The sequence below is a fragment of the Balaenoptera borealis genome (genome assembly GCF_965194805.1).
Source record: "Balaenoptera borealis genome assembly, chromosome: 8".
Classification (NCBI taxonomy): domain Eukaryota; kingdom Metazoa; phylum Chordata; class Mammalia; order Artiodactyla; family Balaenopteridae; genus Balaenoptera; species Balaenoptera borealis.
This window is the reverse complement of record NC_138865.1, coordinates 102274336-102296585: the sequence shown is the minus strand read 5'-3', so window position 1 is coordinate 102296585 and position 22250 is coordinate 102274336. Positions and strand designations below refer to the sequence as shown.

Here is a 22250-nt window from a genome sequence, read left to right as displayed (position 1 = left end):
GGAGGGGAAAGTGGGTGAGGGCATAAATGAAATAAAATTGGCCATATACTGATAATTGATGAAGTTGGGCTATGAGTATGTGAGGGGTTATTACATACTATTTTCTAACTTTGCATATGTTTGAAAATGTCTATAATTTCTTAAAAACTCACAGAACCTGCAAGCCAAAAGAAATCTTTGAGATCACTGCATTTTACAGGTGAAGAAAATGAGGCCCAGAGCAGGGAAGGGACCTATCTACAGTCTCACAGCGAGTTGGAGCTAAGCCAAAATCTACTGCTCTGAGGCCTGGTTCTCCTCAGCTCCCACCAAGAGCTGAAATCACTGTGTGAGCTGAAATCAGCCAGCACCCCCAGAACTTCCTTGTAGATCATCTTGCTTCTCTAGTACAAATTTACAGCCATAACTGGAAGGATCATGCGAATTCATGAAACAGATGCTCCCTTTTCATTTCCTATTAGTTTCAAAATATAACTGCCCGGACTTCCCTGGCAGTCCAGTAGTTAAGACTGCGCTCCCAATGCAGGGGGCAGGGGTTCGATCCCTGCTCAGAGAACTAGATCCCGCACGCCGCAACTAAAGCCCACATGCTGCAACTAAAAGAGCCCGCGTGCTGCAACTAAAGATCCCTCATCCTGCAACAAAGAGCCCACACGTGGCAACAAAGATCCCGCGTGCCTCAACTAAGACCCAGCGCAACCTAAATAAATAAATAATTTTTTAAAAAAATGTAACTGCCACATATTCAGCTGGATGATTTGTATAAAACTACATTATAAATGCTATGAGAGGTAGCCTGAGGCCTGAGGCACAAGTGTACTGACACAGAAAGAGTGTGGCTTTGGAGCCCTTTGTCACCTGGGTGAGCTGGTCAAGTGTACTATAATGTGGTTTGGCACCAGGCTACCTGGATTTGCATCTTGTTTTCACCATGTGCTGGCTGTGTTACCTTGGGCAAGTTACTTAACCTCTCTGTGCCTGTAAAAGACAGACATCAATAACGCCTACTTTATATGGTGTTGTGAGGATTAAATTAGATAATGAATGGAATATGCTTAATGTCCACACACTTAGTGGACATAAAGTGATTAATAAATATGAGGTATTATATAACCTTGGGCAAGTTCCTTAGCCTTCGTAAATCTCAGTTTTCTCTTCTCTGAAGAGAGAGACAATAATAATTCCTACCTCTCAGGGTCGCTGTGAGGATTAAATGAGATAATGTATGTAAAGTGCTTGGCACAGAGAAGAGTTCATAAATGTTTGTTTCCTTCCTTCTGTAATTGTCTTTCATGTTGTGAAGTTGCATGTCCGTCCTTCAGAGAAGCACAGTTTGATCTGAGAGTGTTCGGCAGGGCAGAAGTTTCCGGCAAGCGCCCTGTCTCCTCCAGCTCAGAGGCCTCCTCATTCAGAGATGGATCAATACTCTGCCTCCCACCCGCTGAGCCGGTCACTGTGGTGCTGGCACCTTGGGCAGGGCCATCTGTTGGGAAAGCAGGTCTGCCTGAGCCTGCTCTGTCCCTCTTGAGCTTCGGGTTGGGACTGTGACCACGAGTTTGCCTGTGTTTTGTTTAATAAGGAATCTCACTTTCCCAAAATAGGCAACAAGTGGAGACACTGCCTCTGTCACGCTGCCTCACTGGGTGCTGACTCACTTTCCCCGGCCTCACTTTCTTTTCCAAAAACCGCCAAGTGCACTGCTGCCACTTCTCCAGCAGGCTCCGCCTGGCCTGCTCTGCTCTCGCAGGAGAGTGGTCACAGCAGAGGGAGCGGTGACTCCCAGTTTGGTGTCTGCCTCCGTCCAGAAGGCTCGCCAGGCGTCCTTCCGTGTCTCCACCACTCTTCCTCTGTCTCCTTCAGGGCTTTCCCTTCCTGTGTCCATGCCTTCAAGACGGGACTCTGACCCTTCGTCCTTGGCACCCACTGTCTTCCTGGGTGGTCTCACCTGCTCAAAATTTCACCCACCACCTTGGCGGGCACGGCTCCCACATCTCCACAGACCTCTCTCTCCCCTGAGCTCCAGGTCAGCAAAGGCAACCCTCCCACACAGCTCTCAGCTGGCTGCCCTCCAGGCACCTCCATCTCACCATATCCACAGCTGCTCCCCCTTCCCCTCCGCACACTCTGGCTTAGCTGGAGACGTTACCAGCTACCCAGGAGTTATCCTTGACTTCTCCCACTGCTCTCACAGCCAGATCACCGCTAAGTACCATTGGTTTAAGCTCCTAAATATATCCTGGGTCTGTTTCCCTCCTCTCTATCCCTAAATCATCTCTCTCACAGAGTCACCACAAGAATCTCCCAGCTCCTCCCCAACCTCCAAAAGACCTACCAGAGTGATAGATCTAGAATACACACCTGTCATGCCCCTGCTCAACACCCTTCAGTATCTCCCCATCACCAGATTCCCAAACACCAAGCTGGCTGCATGAGGTTCACCCTGAGAACTTGGGTAAGTGCAGATTCCTAGGCCCTGCCTGTGAAAATTTGGACTTAATCAATCTGATGTGTTACCTGGGAACCTATGTTCCTCACCAGCATCCCAGGTGATTCTGATGCATAGACAAGACTGAGAACTACTGGCCCTTCTGAGAAAATTCACACTCCAAAGAAGCCCTACAGAATCACCCGATGTGGTTTATGCCAGCCTCTTCATCTTATCTCCAGTCAGTCCCTACTTTGTAATTGACCCTCCAGCAACACCAATGAGTTTGCAGATCCCTCTCCACTCCTGCCCTGCCCTCTGAACTCTACTGGCTGAGACTGAAGACTCTAGGGTCTAAATACCTGGGTTCCCATCTTGCCCCTACTGTCCACTGGCCATGCGACCTTAGGCAAGTAACTCCCTTTCTTAGCTTCAGTTTCCTTTTCTGAAAACTTAAGACAAAAACATACTTTCCTTAGAGTTGTTTTAAGAACTAAATGAGATAATGCACTGTTAAACCCTGGCTTGTGGTCAACACCCAGTAAACGATTGCTCTTGTTTACGATATCAGTAAATGATAAAGTATCAGTAAACGATACTCTATTGAAAGACAAATCTTTCATTATGAAAGTTGAGGAAGGCTCAACTTTAAAAGCATACTAGCTATCAAATTTAGGGTACCAAAAAGCACTGAGCCCCGAAATATTTTCTGGGTCTAAGCTGGTGAGTTGAGCTGATTTTCATTCACCTAGGCCCTTTTCCGGTCACCATTCTGTTCTACGATTATTGGACAAATGTTACTGGCCACAGAGTCTCCCAGATTTCTTGGGCTGCACCAGCTGAATGAGCCCCTGCTGCTCACAGCAGGCCATGCAGTCAAGTGCTCTCGCCCACTTCCATTCCCTTCCCTTAGCAGCTGATTCTCACCCTCACCACCCAGCACTCTTCCCCTGCTCTGTACTGGCCGCCATTACTAACGACCACATCCGCCTCCTGTGTCCTGGGCTGCCTGAAACCTGTTAGGTTTCTCCTACACAACACTCTGCACCTCCTAAACTGGCCTCCTCATGGCAGCCTGAGCCCCCCCGCACGTGTTCCTGCCTCTTTGCCTTTGCTCGTGCTGTGTTCCTGCCTGCAATGCCCTGTCCAGCCTACTCTCCTTGTCTTATTCTTGAGCTCTGCCCCAAGTTCAAAATCCCACTTTTTGCATGAAGCCTTCCTCGATCGCCTCAGCCCATGATGAACTCTCCTTCTTCCCACACTTACTGTCCTATTACTCATTTTATTCTTTTATTCCTTCAGCCAATAATCACCAAACATCTACATGCTAGGCACTGGATACAGTGGTGACTAAGAGAGAAATGGACCCATTTTTCATGGAGCTTCTACTCCTGTGGAACTGAGCCTGTGTGTATTGTGACTGTAATTTGCCTCCATGCAGAGCCTGGTGTCCTCTTCTGAAAGTAGGTGCCTTGAGAGCAGAAGCCACATATAGGCTGGTTGGCATCCCAGTGGCCAACACAGTGTCGTGTTGATACCAAGGGCTCAGCAAATGCACGTTGGTAACATGATCCTTGGCATCACCTGGAGTGACGGGGACTCAGGGGAGTGGCAGCATCTCAGACTTAGCCACCACCATTCATTTATCCACCAAGCACTAACTGAGCCCCTTCTGTATGCTGGCCACCTGGCTGCCACCCATGAGCCCAGAGCAGGATCTCCCCTCCAGCTCAGCAGTTCCCCTCACCTGGAGTCACCTGCCCTGTTCCACACTGTGACCAGAAGGCGCTTCTGTTCGTCTTCCTCTGGGACGGGACTGCAAAGCAAACCAGACAGTCAGTGTGTTAGCAGGGCCGAGCTCCAGTCCAGACCCACGGAGTCCATCATCATGGCAAATTCTGGAAATAACCTGAACATCCAACCATAAGGAGCTGGTTAAATAAACTAGAGCACAAATAGTGTGGGAGATGAGTATTTATATTCATGAAAGAGTTTACATTACATTGTTAGGGATGAAAAGGAGGTTACAACACAATACTATAGAACAATTCCATCTTTGGAAACACACACCCGCACAAATTCAAAGATCTGAAAAGAAATACCACAAAACATATCCGTGAGTAGCAGGACTAGGAGTGTTTTCTCTCTTCTTCTTGTTTACCTATATTTTCTATTTTTCTACAATAAGCAAAATTACCTTGTGTAGTAAGGAAAATAACAAAATATGATTAATTTTCACTAATAGGAAAATACAAAATGTCCATTACCTTCCCATTGGCCCCAGAGCTCAGGGATGAGGGGAAGAAATAATAATACTAACACCTGACACTCTGTGTTATACTGTCTCATTTACACCTCCGCTCTCTGAGGTTGGTATGTTATTAGCCCCATTTTACAAGTAAGGAAGCCAAGACTCAGAGAGGTTAGCAAGTTGGGGACGGGTGGGAGGGGAGGCAAAACATCCCTCAGCTTGGAAAATTCCTTCTGCTAAAGGAGAAAGTTTGTCCCGAGGCACAGTGGGAAATTGCTTACTTTTTTCAGGGGCTGCCAGCGTCAGGCTGGACATTTTAGTTATGAGAACCAGCCACATGATACCGTATCACTGTGGACCTCGCTGCTGGGCCAGGTGCCAGGGATGCAAGGACACAAGTCAATGAGAAAACAAAGACATCCTTTAGAAGCCACTGTTTTTCTGCTTAGATCTGATTCTAGATTTGGCAAACAGAGCTGTTTCCAGATAAACACTCCTTCCCTCTGCTCTCGAGGGCCCAGCTGCTCCAGACTCTTACAAGAAGAAGTGCTCGTGGAAGACTGGGTCTCTGCAGTCTGGAATGGTCTGCGTCTTCTGACAGCGTAGTCGATTATCTTCGGGGACCAAAGAAATCTTGAATTGGAGAAAAGTAAGGGTTAGCCGATCTCAGAGCCATGTAATCACCTAGTGGCTGACTCTGCACACCTCCAAGCTAAAGGCTTCCCGAGTGTTCTTCAAACCAGCTTCTGCAGAGGACAGAGTGGAGTCCTCAGTCAAATGCCAGGAAAGAAAGAGGAGCCCTGGGCTGGAGGCACTGCAGTCAGATGCCAGGACAGGGCCTCACAGGGGTGGTACCCAGGAGGCAGCGCCAGGCCCAGGCAGAGATGGGGTGCAACTTGACCATCTCTGCTCTTCCTCCAAGCAGAGAGGTTCCCCCAAAGCACAAGGCCTCTTCTCTTCTAAGTTCCCAGCAGCTGCTGAGTGCTCCCTTCCCAGGAGGCTCCAGGCCAGCCTCTGCCAAGGCCCCCCACCCATGCTCTCGTCCTAGTGCCATGCATCCCCCGCCGCAGGTTCCCACCCCGCTCCTGACCTTGTCCCAGCCCACAGGGGCCTCTGAGCAGCCTGGCGGCTTCGGGAAGAAGGCAGAGTGGTGCATCAAAGCCTGCACCTGACATCTGGCTGCCACACTCTGGGAGGCGCCTGGCCTTTGGCTCCGGCTGGAAGTAGGCCCCCTGCCCCTATGGGGCCTCTGTCTTCACCCCAAGGGCTCCTTTCAGATGCATCCTCCAGCCCTCAGAGACATTCCCTCTACCCCACCACCCAAACTACCATCCTGCCTCTAGTTTTGGGGAAGAGAGGGGTGAAGATGTTGCTTTTCACCAGAGGGCTTGGGATTGCCTGTGGATTTCCGTCAACCACACACTCACAGTGCTCACCTATGGGGTGATGCCCAAGATCACCCATAAGATTCCAGAGCTCGCAGGAGGCCCTAGAGACCAAGCCGGGCTAAGGGAAGGGGGTCCATCTTAGCTCAGGGCCTCGTCACTAGGCTTAATAAATGCCTACTGACCAAATGATGTAACCGCAGCTGCCACCTCGAATGACCCAAGGCCCACAGATGTGCTGGGACCTTGGAACTCAGTCCGGTGATGTGGTCCCTAACCACGCCCTACACCACCCATACCCACCCCACCTCCAGCTCATCATATACCTTCACGTAGGAATCACAGACGCCAGGCTCCTTGCTCATCAGGCCTTTGCCTTCTATGACTAAACAGAGAATTAAAATGTTGGGGTGGGTGGGTGGGAAGGATCGTTACCAGGCTCTTAATCTACATATCAACCACTGGATATTAACCCCTCTCTGGTCTAGCCCACTCCCACCATCTCCCACACTCAGGCAGCACCTTCACCGAGGCATTATAGGATGCTTTCAATTCCCTGACTCCCTGAAAGGGAATGTAACATTTATGGAGTCCAACCCCTCATTTAATGGCGAAGATGAGGCTATGAGGGGCATCCAAAGGCAGTAAGAAATGTGCCCAAAGTCACAGAGCAATGGGAATGACAGAGCTTGCTTTAGATCCCTGTCTCTTGACTCCCAGTGCAGTGCTCCTTCCACCGCCCAAGACTGCCTCCTGGGACGGAAGGGCCAAGTTGGAGAACATAGTCATGTGAGCCAGAGCAAGCTGCTTCACCCAGGAGACTGAATTTGCCATTTTGTAATGGGTCAGTGATAATAATGGGTTAGTGATACTAATATCCACTTCACGTGGTAGTTGTGCAGATTAAACGAGATCATGTGTCTTAAGGTGCTTAGTAGAGTGCCTGGCAAGGTAATTGCTCAAGAAAGATTTGCTAAAGAAAACAAGAATAAATAAAGGCAAGGGATTGGGGGGTGGGGTGCGGGGTGCAGGTCTGGCCCCGAAAGCAAGTGTGGCTTGTTTGCCTGAGGTCTGTAGAAAGCAGACAGTGGACCTGACAGAAGCTGAGCCTCTTTTCTATTTTCTTTTCTGTTCGGTTTTAATTGAGCCCTAGCGCTTGGCTCAGACGGAGCCCCTGTAGTCTGAGGCGTGAGGCCTGGGAAGCCAAAGGAGAGAGGGGAACAGGCTGGAAGTGATGAAGGGCCTAAGACTGGGGTGAAGCCAAAGCAAACTGTGCAGGACAAATGGACCGGGGGAGGCCAAGATGCACTTGGCAAAAACTGTCTGCACAGCTGGAGTCAGGCTCTGGCAGGCAAAGAACCCCCCTCTGCTGGTCCTTGGGAAGTTCACCTTGGGCCCCCCAAGGCCAAGATTGGAGGACCCCAGGCGCCTGCTGGTCTCCTCTGCCTGGTATCCTAGCAACTGTTCCTGCGTGAGACCTTCCTGTGGGTGTGGCTCTTGAGGGCGGATCCAGGCCCGATGAACCCCTTGGTCTACCTGTCCCCCCGTGGAGTTGAGGCAGACATGGTCCCCACCCTCGCTACACTCCCCGTCTGCTGAAGGAGACAGATCCTGGACACACCAGGGTGACACAGTGTAGTCAGGACTGTGATGAGGACACAGAGGAGGAAGCAACAAACTCAGCCCTGCAGGTGGGTCAGGGGGTGATTCCTGGAGGGGAAAAAATGAGGCAAAATGAGCCTTCCTTCCTGAGTCTTAATGAGATTAAGGCAGGCAAATTTCTTACAAAATCAGAGGAAGGGAGACTTGTTCTTCAAAAGGAGTTCAAACAGAAGGCAGGCTCAGACGCAAGGAACAGTGGGTGCGAAGGCAAGGGCATAAGCAAGCATGATGCATTGGGGGGCGAGGAGGGCACAAAACCGGACAGAACAGGGGGCGGAGGTTGCCTTGAACAGCAAGAGCCAGGGAGGCTGGAGAGACAGGCAGGGCCTGCTGGGCCAAACAGAAGAGCCGGGCCACGACAGTTCAGTAACTATTTGTGTGCTGGATGGAAGGACAAATGGATAAATGGCAGGTAAAGTATAAAATCCTCTGGGTGGCACATCAGACCTTCACGGCCCGGTCCCAGCTCACCCCTGCGCCCCTTCCTGTGCTGCGCCGCAGGCACGTTAGACAGTCCTCAAGGGCATCGTGCTCTCTCTGACCCCAGGCCTTCGCACCTGCAGCTCCCCCAGCGTGCAGTGCCCGGCCCTCCTGCTCCCCTCTGCCTGGCTCAGGCTCGGTCTTCCTTCAGGATGGAGTGTGGGCATCGCCCCCTCGGCCAAGCCTTCCTGCCATCCTATCAGCACCACCCAGACAGAGGTGGGTGCTTCTCCTTGGTGTCCCCAGCCCCTAGCACAGGGCCAATGCTCAATCACTATTTTTGGAATTGATGGTTTTCTATCTTATTTAACAGACACTAATATAGGGTTTACCACATGCTGGGCGCTGTCTTAAGCGCTTCACTAATATTGACTCCTTTAATCCTTGTCACATCCCATAAGATAGGTACTTTTATTGCCATCCAGCAGACGAGAAACTAAGCTTGCTTAAGGTCACTTGGCAAGAAAGTATCAGAGCCGGGATTCAGACACGAGCAGTCTGGTTCCAAAGGTGGTGACCTTAGCCGTGACACTGCCATCAGTGAACGAATGAATGGATGAGAAAAAGAGAAAGAGAGAAGAAAGGAAGGAAGAAAGACGAGAGGAAGGACAGGGAAGCTCTTCTGAGGCCCTGCTCCACCGGGGCCAAGCAGGATGCTGAGGTGCCCGGGGACAGCTCCAGCCTGCCGTGGACTCCACCTGCATCGGAGCAGGACCAGGGAAATGTCTCTAGGAGTCCCAAGTGAATACCCGCTTTTTTCAACAGACACATGGCAAGACACTATACAAAGATGAAAAAGTAGCCTTGGCCATGGTAATACCTCCACCCGGCCCTGGCTCCATGCGGGAGGCCAAGTAGCCCAGCCTTCCCCGGTGAGCCCGGCACACAGCCATACTCACTGTGGAGCAGCAGAACCCGGTCCTGGGCATCGATGGACAGCTTCAGCTGACCTGAGGAAACAACAGGAGAAACAGCTTCACCTCGTTTCCTTGCCAGGTGAAAAATGGAGTGACGTCGACGGGAATGTGCTTCTGTTCATGTGAAGCGATTCAAAGATTCATACAGTCTCTGGGTTGGAAGGGAGCTCAGAAGCCACCTAGTTAAGCCTCCTCACCACGTCAATACCTCCAGCGGTACTGATTTCCATCCTTCCTCCCCCAGGTGATGGGGAGCTCACTACTTTACAAGGCAGCCCAGGTCAATGCTGGGGAGCTCTCACTGTTGGACAGTCGGAAAAGTTGTTGCATCCACACCTCAGTGAGGCTAGATTGGAGAGTTAAGGATCCTGGGTCTCAGTCAGAAGTCCATGCTGGGGGGTTGGCCAAAGCTTTCCAGCTGTGACAGACAGCTAGCTATGTTCTGGGAAGGCAATAACAATACAAGGACATATGATGAATGAGTTTGGGGAAAAGCAAAAGGAAAGAGATCAGCTGTGGGCAGAGAGATCCTTCAAAGTCAATGCTACTGCCCCCAGTCATTCCACAGAATCCTGACCTCCCTAAAGAAAAGCTAAGGAGGCTTTCTCTGACCTTGGCTTAGAGCCTTGCTACTCAAAGTGAGGTCCAAGAACCAGCAGCACAAGAAGCACGTGGAAGATAGTTAAAAATTCAGCATCTCAAGCCCTGGCCCAGGTCTCCTGAATTCAGGGCTACAGTTTAACAATATCCCCAGGAAGGAGAGCCAGACGCCGCCTCGCGTCTCGTGTCGGCCAAGCGGGCCTCGCAGGCCCGACAGGTTCGCGCTGCTCCGCCTCGCAGCCCCAGGGACCCCACTCGCTGGGGGATGGCCTTCTCCCCCAAAACGAGAGTGAAAACCAACTCTAGTCACCTGAAGCAAGAGAAGGCTTTGATTTCCATCGTGATGAGAGGTACAGGTGAATGTAGGAGCTTCAAGGACGCCCTAAGGAATGCTGCTTTAAAGGGCATCCAAGATAAAACGACTGACTCAGAGAAGCATGCCATATATTGGAGTTATGAAATGTCACTTCAAGGATCAAGAATGTGAGCTGTAAGTGAATGTGATTTTTCAAGCTATAGTGATGTTTTCTGAGGGGCTGTGATATTTTAAAATAAAATTGTAGTTTAATCCAAAAAAACAAACAAACAAACAAAAAAACCAATATCCCCAGGAAGTTGCATGCACATTAAAGGTTGAGGAGCCCTAGACCAGAGCACACTGAAGAGTCTCTGAACATGTTTCTAAGCTTGGAGATGGCCCTCTTAAGCAAGACACAAAAAAGCAGAAGCCACAGGGAAAAGATAGATAAATCTGACTCCGTAAGACTTTTAAAATGTCTGTTACAATTAAACATATCATAAACAAAGTTATGAGACAACACAATAGAGAAACAAGCAAAGGACATTGAATTGGAAATTCAGCAATGACAAAATGGCCCATAAACATGCAAAAAGATGCTCAACTTCATGAAGATCTGAGACATGCAAATTAACAATAAAATGCCACCTTCCCCCAATCTGATCGGCAGATAATCTAAAAGACAATAATGTCAAATGTTGGTAAAGATGCAGGAAAACAGATACCCTCATACCCCGTTGGAGGAAGGGTAAATGGAGGGTAATTTCTGACAATATCTATTAAATATAAATGTCCTTATCATTCAACCTAGCAATTACACTTCCAGGTAACTATCATAGACAAAAACTCAAGTGTGCACAAAGGCTGGCACCACAGCATTGTAAAAAATTGGAAACACCTGAAAAATCCATCCATATGAAAATGGTTAAATGAATGAACTATAGCTGTGCTGTGGGATAGTATGGGCTGATATAAAGAAAGGGGGAGCAGTATAAGTCCTGGAATAGGAACATTATTGAGACATGTTTTTAAGTGGAACAAGCAAATTGCAGAACAATACACATGGTATATATTTCTGTGTGTGTGCTGTGCTGTGTGTGTGTGTGTGTGTGTGTGTGTGTGTGTGTGTGTGTGTTTTCTGAAAGGATGTCAAATTAAAAACAGTGATCACCTCTAGGGAAGAGACTGTGAATTGGAGGGAGGGAAGTCAAGAGGAATCTCAACCTATCACTATTGTAGTTGTTGTAACAGTACAAATATATCCATGACCTATAGCACTTTTATAATTAAAAATAAACTAAAGAGGAAACACACAGACATAGAGAACTTCTGGTTGCCAAGGGGGAGCAGGGGTAGGGGAGGGAAGGAATGGGAGTTTGGGATTAGCAGAGGCAAACGATTATATATAGGATGGATAAACAACAAGGTCCTACTGTATAGCACAGGGAACTATATTCAACATCCTGTGACAAACCATAATGCAAAAATATGAAAAAATATATATATATGTATATATATATAACTGAGCCACTTTGCTATTCAGGAGACATTAACACACATTGTAAATCAACTATATTTCAACAAAACTTAAAAAAAAAACTAAAGAGGAAACAAATAAAGAAGGAAAGGGGGGTACTTCTCTGGTAGCACAGTGGTTAAGAATCCACCTGCCGATGCAGGGGACACAGGTGGGAGCCCTGGTCCGGGAAGATCCCACATGCCGCGGAGCAACTAAGCCCGTGCTCCACAGCTACTGAGCCTGCACTCTAGAGCCCACGAGCCACAACTACTGAGCCCACGTGCCACAACTACTGAAGCCCGTGCACCCAGAGCCGGTGCTCTGCAACAAGAGAAGCCACCGCAATGAGAAGCCCACGTACTGCAATGAAGAGTAGTCCCCGCTCACCGCAACCAGAGAAAGCCTGCGTGCAGCAACGAAGACCCAACACAGCCAAAAAATAAATAAATAAATTTATAAAAAAACGCAAAAAACAGAACATCAGGTCATCCTCACAGACACCCAGTGGCTCGCCAGAATGGATAGAGGAGGGATAGGACCACACTCCTCCTCCTCAATGACACGTGGAAAAATCTTCTCTCCATCCAATAGACTCCTCCTAGAACCTCAAGAAACCACTGAACTAGATCTACCCAATGGACACAGGGGAAGGGCAGGGCTTCCCAGCCTGCAGCAAACCAGCACATCATCCAGAAAGCCCTGCATCTGCTCCATCCATGACAACACTGTCTAGAAGTTATCTGCCTCTGCTTGATCACTTCCAGGGATGGGGAGCTTGCTTCCTGCAATGAGAGCCCTGTCCCTTTTGAGATAGATCTGATTGTTCCGTGCTGCATCTTTATTGAGCCAAAAATGGTCTCTCAGTACCTTTCATTGACTGGACCTCACTGTGCAGTCTCTGGGCTCTCTCCTTTACACCAAAGTCTGAAGTCCCTCCAACATTCCTCATGGCACAGTTAGACATCCCTCATCATCCCAACTGTTCATCTCTGGACATGCCCCGTGAAACTGGACTGGTGGTTGGGGCTCACGCTTAGTTGCTGGCTGGCAGAAGGGCAGGCATAGCACAGAAAGGAGGGAAACTCCACGTCTCATAGCTCTACAGCAGTCCACCAACCACTATGATCTTGCCCCTCATACTTTGGGGTGTTTAAGCTACAGTCCCAAGCAATTCAGGCTCCAGCAAACCCTGGTCCAGCTCTTCACCCATCAGAAATCCCTGCCGCTCTCCTGCCCAGGACACTGATCTCAGAAGCCCAGGAGTTCTGCTCCAGCCCCAGACCCAACTACCCTCCTCTCTCAGAGCCGCAGTGTCCTCGGTCGTGAGGTGGAGCTAATAATAGGGGTTATCGCACTTTCTGAGCTGTGTGGGGATCAGATAATGCTGGAGGGCGAGGAGGTCCTTGGATGAAAGGCGCCAGGAGAATCCATGGTATTATTAGTTCAAGGTCTGAGCAATTACCACTTTGGGGCTCCCTAGAGCTGAGAAACCTCCTACCAAAACCGGGCCCGGATCCAGCGTGGGGTGGGAGAAGGAGGCTGGAAACAGATGAACAGGGCCAGCAGCCATGGACTGGATCTCATCAACCCAAAGGCATCTACAGTTAACACATTTTTTCTGAAACTGTTACCAGTGCAAAGCCGACTCGGGCCCCAAACACATCTGGCTTTCCGCAGCCGTGGGAACCACTGTGCTGCCCAACACCTATCACCTTCCAACAGCCCTTTCCCAGAAATCAGAACCGAGAAATCTCCCGACACAAATGGTCACTAATTCCATTTGGCAAACATCTGCCGGGCACCTGCACAAAGGCCTGAGGGAGGAAGGGCAGATCTGAACAGTGCCTACCCTCAGGGAACTCAGAGCCCAGTGGCTAGGACAGGGGCGTGAGCAAGGTTAAGGATGGCGCTGGAGCAGAGGACAGGCCTGGGGTGAAGACTGACTCAGAAATCAGATGAGTCTGCACAGCTCCACGCAGCTCCTCTTCTGGGCCCTGCCTACACCCTGTAACAGCAGAGAAACCAAACCCAGCAGACCAAGCTCCAAGTCCCCAGGGCAGTACACACCCTACCCCAGCCCACTGTCAGGCTCACAGATGAGGGACGGCAAGATGAAGAATGGGAACCCTTCCCTCGGCCATGACTGTCCCCTCTGTCCTCCCCCTTAGTCCATTCCATCGAATGTCTTAAGACTCCTGAAATCACCTTGCCCAACCTCCTCATTTGGCAGCCAGAACAGTCCTGCCCAGAGATGAAAGGTGATTTGCCCTGGACCCAGAGGGACCAGGGTAGACTGAGCCAGAACTAGAGACCAGAACTCTGCCCAAACCTTTCCTGTGCACTGAACTGGTTTTCCAGAACACTCACAGCCCTCTAACTACGCACCATGGCATCTGCCAGTGCAACCCTGGGGTCCAGGAGCAGAGAGAGCCATCAGACACAGGACAAGGTTTGTCCTTTGCTTGAGAAGCCAAGAGAAGGCAGGCTCCAAGAAATGTCTTCAAGTCTAGAGAAATGAACCACCAGGAGGAGGGAAAGTCAGGTTGAATCCCTGGGGTCTTCAGCTGGTCTAGGTACCAGCTAATCAAGCCCCCCAAATCTCTGGTCTTGTCAATATCCCTACTTTCTCCCTAGGCTCAGGGTGTGGCCTGAGAATATGCAGGAAGTTCAGGCTAGAGGGCCTGAAGTCATCCTCACCGGGTGTTCGGGAGCCCTGGAGAGGGCACATCCCCAGTTCCCATGGGGCTACAGTTGGGCACTGATTCTGTCTGCAAAGGGTGGTGGTGACAGGTGCCCAGAGAGGCTGCAGAAGGTCACCAGGGAGCGGGGGCCCAGAAGTAAAGGGAGAACAGATGGGCCCCATATGGCAGGAAAAATACCGGATGAGAGTGAGCTTCAGAAAGTGCAGAGAAAGCAATGAACCCATGTTCTGCTGGGTACAGGACTTGGGGGTTTCGGACTCACTGGACACTATGGGAAAAAAGTTATAGAAGCCAGCTAAAGAAATTTAATCTGGCAGACCTTCCTAAATAGAGGGCCACAGGAAGATGAGCTCCGACTCTCAGGACACAGTCAGGAAGAGACCTACTTAGAAAATGAAGCAAGAAGATGGGGGCTGCACACCACTGCTGGACACAGGGATCAGCAGGAATGTGTCCGAGAAGGAGCTCACCCCACCCAGAGGAGTGCGGAGACTACATTTATGAGGGACTTGCCTGGCTAGCAAGGAGCACCAGTCATCCCCAAACTCAATCACCCCAAAAGCAATTCCCCATTTAAGAGCTGTCATGTGTTGAAAGCCACAGGAAGGTGGATGATAACAGGACAAACATACAAAGGAGGTTGGGTCTACGTGGAGCCTGGCCAGCCGCTAACACTCAGAGAGGGTTATGCCCTGTTCATGCATTTCACTCTCTCTGCCTCTAAGGGAGAAACAGTAGCGGTGCTGGGGAACACAGCTCTTAGGATGTAGCCCTGTAGAATTTCAAGTGTTTTGTTTTGAGGAGGGAGAACCTTGAGTTCCATTTGGAGAAGCGGCCCTGGCTTTTGATGGTACGTGCTGGCAGAACAAGAGTGAGGAGGGGGCTGCCGTGGTGGAATAAAAATCATGATGGGTCAATTCAACCCTGTTCATTTGACTCTCTGCTTCCTGTGAAACCTCATATTCATGTGGCTTCCCAAGCTGTTTTTCCTTCCAGAAGTAGATTGCACTGCCAGCATAAGTCTGCTAACATCTTGACTGCAACCTACGTGAGAGACCCTCAGCAAAAACACCCAGCTAAGCCATCCCCAAACTCCTGACTCACAGAAACAGTGAGATAAAAAATGTTTGGTTTTTTAAGCCAATACGTAGTGGGATCACCTGTTATGAAGCAGTAGATAACTAATACATACCCATGTTGCCTCCACAATTGGGTGACATAAATCTGATCTCAATTCTGAAACAATTTTTCAATTTTAAAAATTGTTAAGAAAATACAGTTCTAAGATAAATCAGTATAGTATGACTAAGGATAAAGAAGACTCCCAGTTTTTGAGGTCCGTCATTTTCTTAATAAAGAATTTTGATAGATTTAAACCATACTCACTATCACCAAACTGCAAAATCTGGAAATGTCCCACATTAACCCAAGGACAGCCCAGCACATTCAAGAAAATGCTTTACCTGCAGAACAAATGGTTTTCTTTTATACAAATTTGTGTACAGTACTATAATATATAGAAAATTCACATTATCCTGCCTTTTCCAATTCTCCTTTAAGTTTTAGTATAATAATTTAATCATATCTATAAATTCATATAAGTTTAATTCCAGAATTGTCAGTTTTATCACATTTTATAAATTACTCAGCATCCTTATCCATTTCATATTACAGGCTTCTCCAAAGTTAAGTATGTTATTATATAATGATTAGCACCTGTTATGTGCTTGCTAATAGCTTTGAGCCATACAATGGAGTCAATCATTTATTTTCATTATGCTTTTTAAATATTTATTTATTTATTTATTTATTTATTTATTTATTTTGGCTGCACCGAGTCTTAGTTGCTGCACACAGGATCTTCATTGCAGCATGTGGGATCTTTAGTTGCAGCATGCGGACTTCCTAGTTGTGGCATGTGGGCTTCTTAGTTGTGGCATGCGAACTCTTAGTTGCGGCATGCATGTGGGATCTAGTTCCCAACCAGGGATCAAACCCAGGTCTCCTGCATTGGGAGCATGGAGTCTTACTCACTGACCACCAGGGAAGTCCCCTATTTTCATTATGTTTTACATTTTCATTATTTTTTTTCACTATCAAATGAAGTTTTCCAGCAGAACAAGTCTAATATGAAAAACACAAGAGAGGAAGCATGGATCTCTAAGCAAAGCATTTTGGAATCATTAAGACCTAGTTTGGGTCCTGGTTCCACCACTGATGATCCTTAATCACTACATCCTCAGTTTTCTCATCTGTACAATGGAAAGAATAATAATAATACAGCCCTAATAGAGCTGTTGTTGGAGATGTAACAAGATAGAGAGGAACTACGAAGCAGGATCTGGGGGGATGGAGGTCCATGCAATTAAGTTTACTGTTTTTCTGGGCTAATTTTCTCCTGGGGGTATTTACAAATTCCAGAGGTAACAAAGTCTGATAGTCTGAGCAGAGTTTCTGCTTGCCTCTTGGGGCTGGAGGAACAGGAGTTGGAGACCAGGGCCTGCCAAGAAATGGGGTCCTTCTGCACCCCTACATTTTGGGTTGGAGCCCCAAAGGGTTGCTCCTTAGGAACAGAGTAAACCATGGTCAGACACAGTTCCTCAAGGGACTGCAGCTCACCTCAATCTGAGTCCCTAACATTGAATTAAGATTATTCCAGATGCTAGTGACCTCCAGCACCTGACAGAAACAAATAAAGATCTTTTTAAAGAAGGTATCATCCCAGGTCTGCATTAAGAAGAAAAAAATAACAAGTCTGTGCCTGCCGTTTGTAATAGACACAGCACACCTAAAATATAAAGAAACAGAAAGATTGAAAGAAATAGGATGGAAAAAGATATGCCAAGCAATTATTAACCAAAAGAAGGCTGGGTATCTATGTCAATGTCAGGAAAAGTGGACTTTGTCGCCACTAAAAATGAAGAGAAGACTTCAAAACAATAAAAGAAGACCAGAATAATAAGAGTTTCAACTCATCAGAAAGATAATGATTCTAAATTTGTATGTTCTTAATATTGCTTCAAAATATATAAAGGAAAAAAATGACAGAACTATAATGAGAAATAGATAAATTTATAATCATAGTAGGAATTTTAACACACTTCTCTCAGTAACTGATGGGGGGGGAGGAAATCAGCAAGGATATATAATATATGAACAGTATAAGTAGTAAACTTGACCTAAACCTGACATATGCAAAGAACACTACACCCACCTATTTCAGATCTTTTCAAGTACACACAGAACATTTATAAAAGCTAAGCCATCAAAGGACTAAATGGATGAAGAGTACGTTCTCTGCATAAAGGTAAAATTAGGAACAAAAAAACTACTAAAATCCCCAGTATTTGGAAATTAAGAAATAGAATTCCAAATAACCCATGGATTCAAGAAGAAATTACTTGAAAATTAGAAAACATTTTGAACTGAATGATAAAGAAAAAAACTATTTACATATCAAACATGAGGTTTCTGGGTATTGGCAATCCAGAAGCCAATCCCCAGTGAAAGTTACACAGTATATGCTTCACAATAAATCACTGAACTGCACATCATTTGGAGGGACACTTTTCTGTATGTGTGTTATATTTCATAATAAATAGTGTTTTTAAAAAGTACATAGAGAGCAGAACTGGAAAAGAAAACAAAGGGTTGTCAACAGGCCAGACTCTGAGAATTTCTGAAAGCTCCCAAGCAAATGGACTCCAAATGACAGGAAAGCCAATAAATGCTGAGGCCCCTGACCAGCAAATGACAAGCTCTTGAGAAATGGTTGGATGGGTTTCCCCATCGGTCTGGGCTCAGGGCAGCCGGGCGAGCCAGGGGCAGCTGGCAGGGACATGTCGCAGGCCTCAAGTTCAGGGCCTGACTTCACACTGCCCAACACATCATCCTGCCTGGCATCTGTTCCCAAGCTTCATTCTCACTACAGAAAATGGACTTTTTATCTCTGTGGCTTCTAATGAGAGGCAGAGAAAGGAGAGGGACAGGTCCCAGCTAATATTGTACTATCACAACAAACATAGAAAAACAAAGAAAATGCCCACCAAATTAACGACATTCCTTAGTCTACTCTGCCTGCAGAACCATATCTTTCTGACTTCCTTCTAGCAAACCCAAGATTCCAGGCACTTTCTCTAGAGCTTACAGGCAGAGCTGCTACCCACAACTTTCATCCTGCAGGTTCATTTGGGTATAACTGTTCTAAAGAGAGTTGGGTTGTGTCACTGAATGGCCACAGCTCCCTGCAGCCCTCAGAACGTGTCCAGCCTGCCTATCACCTCCTGGCTCAGACACCCTGGAGAAAAGGCAAGCTTTTCTCTCCCATGACTACTCACCACATTCAGGCCCTGGACCAAATCCCAGGTAAGTTAGTTATCTGTTGCCTCAGGCAAGCTAATAAATTGGTATCCTTTCAAGAAGATATGCTTTAAATATTTATCAAACATTTTTATGAACTTGGTTTTATATTTTCTATATAAAATATTATGCCTAAATTCATATGGAAAATCAAGGAACCCAAGATAGTCAAAACAATCTTGAAAAAGAAGAACAAAATTGAAGGATTCACACTTCCCAATTTCAAAACTTACTACAAAGCAACAGTTTTCAAGACAGTGTGATACTGGCATAAGAACAGACAAACAGATTAATGGAACAGAATTAAAAGTCCAGAAAGAAACGCATGTATGTATGGTCAATTAATTTTCAACATAGGTGCCAAGACCATCCAATGACGATATAATAGTATTTTCAACAAATGATGCCAGGACAACTGGATACCGTATACAAGTGAATGAAGTTGGATCCTTTCCTCACACCATATACAAAAATTAACTCAAAATGTTTTTTTAAAAATAAGCTTTTAACTCAAAGACCTAAATCTAAGAGTCAAAACTATACAACTTTTTTTTTTAATAAATTTATTTATTTTATTTATTTTTGGCTGCACTGGGTCTTTGTTGCTGCACACAGGCTTTCTCTAGTTGTGGCAAGCAGGGGCTACTCTTCGTTGCGGTGTACGGGCTTCTCATTGCGGTGGCTTCTCTTGTTGCGGAGCACAGGCTCTACGTGCGTGGGCTGCAGTAGCTGTGGTGCGCGGGCTCAGTAGCTGTGGTTCGTGGGCTCTAGAGCACAGAGTCAGTAGTTGTGGCGCACGGACTTAGTTGCTCCGCAGCATGTGGGATCTTCCCGGACCAGGGCTCGAACCCGTGTCCCCTGCATTGGCAGGCAGACTCCTAACCACTGCGCCACCAGGGAAGCCCTCAAAACTATAAAACTCTAAGAAGAAAACATAGAGGTAAATTTCTGTGATAGTAGATGCTGAGATTCGACACCAAAAGCACAGCAACAAAATTAAAAATGGATTAATTGGACTCCATCAAAATGAAAAACATTTGAGCTTCAAAGAACACTATCAAGAAAGTGGATCAAAAACCCCACAGATTGGACTTCCCTGGTGGTGCAGTGGATAAGAATCCGCCTGCCAATGCAGGGGACACGGGTTTGAGCCCTGGCCCAGGAAGATCCCACATGCCGCGGAGCAACTAAGCCCATGCACCACAACTACTGAGCCTGCTCTCTAGAGCCCGCGAGCCACAATTACTGAGCCTCAATGCCACAACTACTGAAGCCCGCATGCCTACAGCCCGTGCTCCACAACAAAGAGAAGCCACCACAATGAGAAGCCCGTGCACCGCAACAAAGAGTAGCCCCCCGCTCACCGCAGCTAGAGAAAGCTCGCACGCAGCAACGAAGACCCAACACAGCCAAAATAAATAAAATTAAATAAATTTTTTTAAAAAAGACCTTGAAGGCTGCACTCAGTTTAGACTTTATCCCAAAGCAAAGGAAAATCATTAAAGCATTAAAAAAAAAAAACCCACAAATTGAGAGAAAATATTTGTAAATAATATCTGATAAGGGACTAGTATCTAGCATATATAAAGAACTCTTACAACTCAAAAATAAACAAATAGTCCTTAAATTGGTTATTTAAATTAATTTTAAATTTTTAAAATTTTAAATTAAATGGGCAAAGAATATGAATAAACGCTTCTCTAAAGAAGATATACAAATAGCCAATAAGCACATGAAAAGATGCTAAATAGCACTGGTCATCAGGGAAATGCAAATCAAAACCACGATGAGATACCACTTCACATGCACTAGGATGGCTAGAATCAAAAAGTCAGATAATAGCAAGTGTTGGTGAGGTTGTGGAGAAAGCAAAACCCTCATGCCTTGCTGACAGAAATGCAAAATGGTGCAACCACTCTGGAAAAGAGTTTCGTAGTTTCTCAAATAGTTAAACATAGAGTTACCATTTGACCTAGCAATTCTACTCCTAGGTGTATACCCAAGAGAAATGAAAACATCTGTCCACACAAAAACTTGTGTATCAGTGTTCATAGCAGAGCAATATTCATAATAGCCAAAAGACAGAAACAATCCAAATGTCTATCAATGAATTAATAAACAAAATGTGGTATATCCATACAATAGAATATTACTCAGCCATAAAAATGAATGAAATACTGATATATGCTACAACATGGGTGAACCTTGTAAACATTATGCTAAGTGAAAGAAGCCAGTCACAAAAGGTCACCTATTATAGGATTCCATTTATATGAAATGTCCAGAACAAGCAAATATATAGACAGAAAGTACATTAGTGATTGCTTAGAGTTAGGGGACAGAGGGGATTGGGAATTGGGGGTAATAAACTAAAGGGTATAGTGTTTCTTTTTGAAGTGATAAAAATGGTCTAAAATTGACTGTGGTAATGGTTACACAACTCTGTGAATGTACTGAAAACCATTTAATTGTATACTTTAAATGAGTGAATTGTATGTATGTGAATTATATCTCAAAAAAGCTATTTTTTAAGTTAACAAATATACTAATAAAATTAAAATATATAATCCCGAAGGAAAAAAAACTTATGTGCACCTGTAATGGCTTCTTCAGATTATACCATTTCTCATAAATATAAAATCCCTCTGGAGTAGTTGGGTTCGAGCTCTAGTTTACTTACCCCCCTCCCTTGAAGCCAGGTCACCTCCTTAGAAGGCAACATAATGTATGGCCAACTAACGTTACTTGAAGGTGCCCCTTATTGGGGGACAAGGAGCTGTACTCATGCGCACAAACACACACACACACACACACAAATACATAAATCATGACATATTCCATACAGTATTCTCCCTGAAAAAAATTCTGGTCAAAACAATTTTGTTTCTTTTTAGTTCCAGAGATGCTGGAAATTTAGCTCCCTTTACCTATTTGTGCTCAGGAAACCACCAGCTAAGCAGCAGCTTCCTCTGGTTCCACCAGGGCAAAGCCCACTGCGGAAGGCCAGGGGCTACCTGCCATGCTGGGGGAAAGCCAGTGAACTGAGGAAAACTTAGCAAAGACCTTCATTTTAAGGGAGTCCAAGTTGGCTATCAAACTGAATAGTTGATAGCCAACTGACTCTGAATCCATAGCTTCCAAACCTGGCTCATCAACAAAATACTTCTGTGGCTTCTTAAAATTACAGATTCTTTGACTCCACCCCAGACCTATTAAACCAGGATCTCTGGGATCTCTAGGTGCTTCTGATAACTGGCCACGTTGGATAACCACCGGTAAAACTCTTCATTCCCAAGCAGACAAGCAAAGATCACTCAGTGTACAAAGAAATCAGCAGCCTGGAAGAGGGGCGGCATTTGTCAAGGAAACAGAGCTAATGGAGGAAGCAGGAGAGAACTCTTCCAGTGTCAGTCCACGGAGAGATGTGAGAGGAGGCTGCATACGGGGAGCGGGAGGCTCCCCACCCCACCAGGTTCCTGCCCGCCCCGGTGCACACTCAGGTCACATCACTGGTTCAAGCAACAACCCTCCCTGATACCCACCCAACGCAGCCCTGAGGCCGTGGCTGGGCAGGTCATCCACTCCCTGCTGGGTTGGATCCTCCCCAACTTCCCAGATCTGGCAGGGAGATTAACTCAGTACAAGAATATGG

At 46.7% G+C, this 22250-nt stretch overlaps 1 protein-coding gene across 6 annotated transcripts in view; it reads right to left on the bottom strand.

Moving 5' to 3' along the window:
- Positions 1-22250, bottom strand: part of RGS3 (regulator of G protein signaling 3) — a 145326-nt gene that overhangs the window by 104223 nt on the left and 18853 nt on the right. For 3 of the 6 annotated variants that reach the window (XM_082403799.1, XM_082403811.1, XM_082403805.1), the window contains exons 2-5: positions 9103-9153; positions 6388-6446; positions 5215-5309; positions 4173-4241 (exon numbers count right to left, since the gene is read on the bottom strand). In XM_082403799.1, the coding sequence (XP_082259925.1) occupies positions 4173-4241; positions 5215-5309; positions 6388-6446; positions 9103-9153 (274 nt within the window). The remainder of the gene's footprint in view (positions 1-4172; positions 4242-5214; positions 5310-6387; positions 6447-9102; positions 9154-22250) is intronic. The other 3 variants (XM_082403806.1, XM_082403808.1, XM_082403807.1) reach the window with 1 other exon arrangement.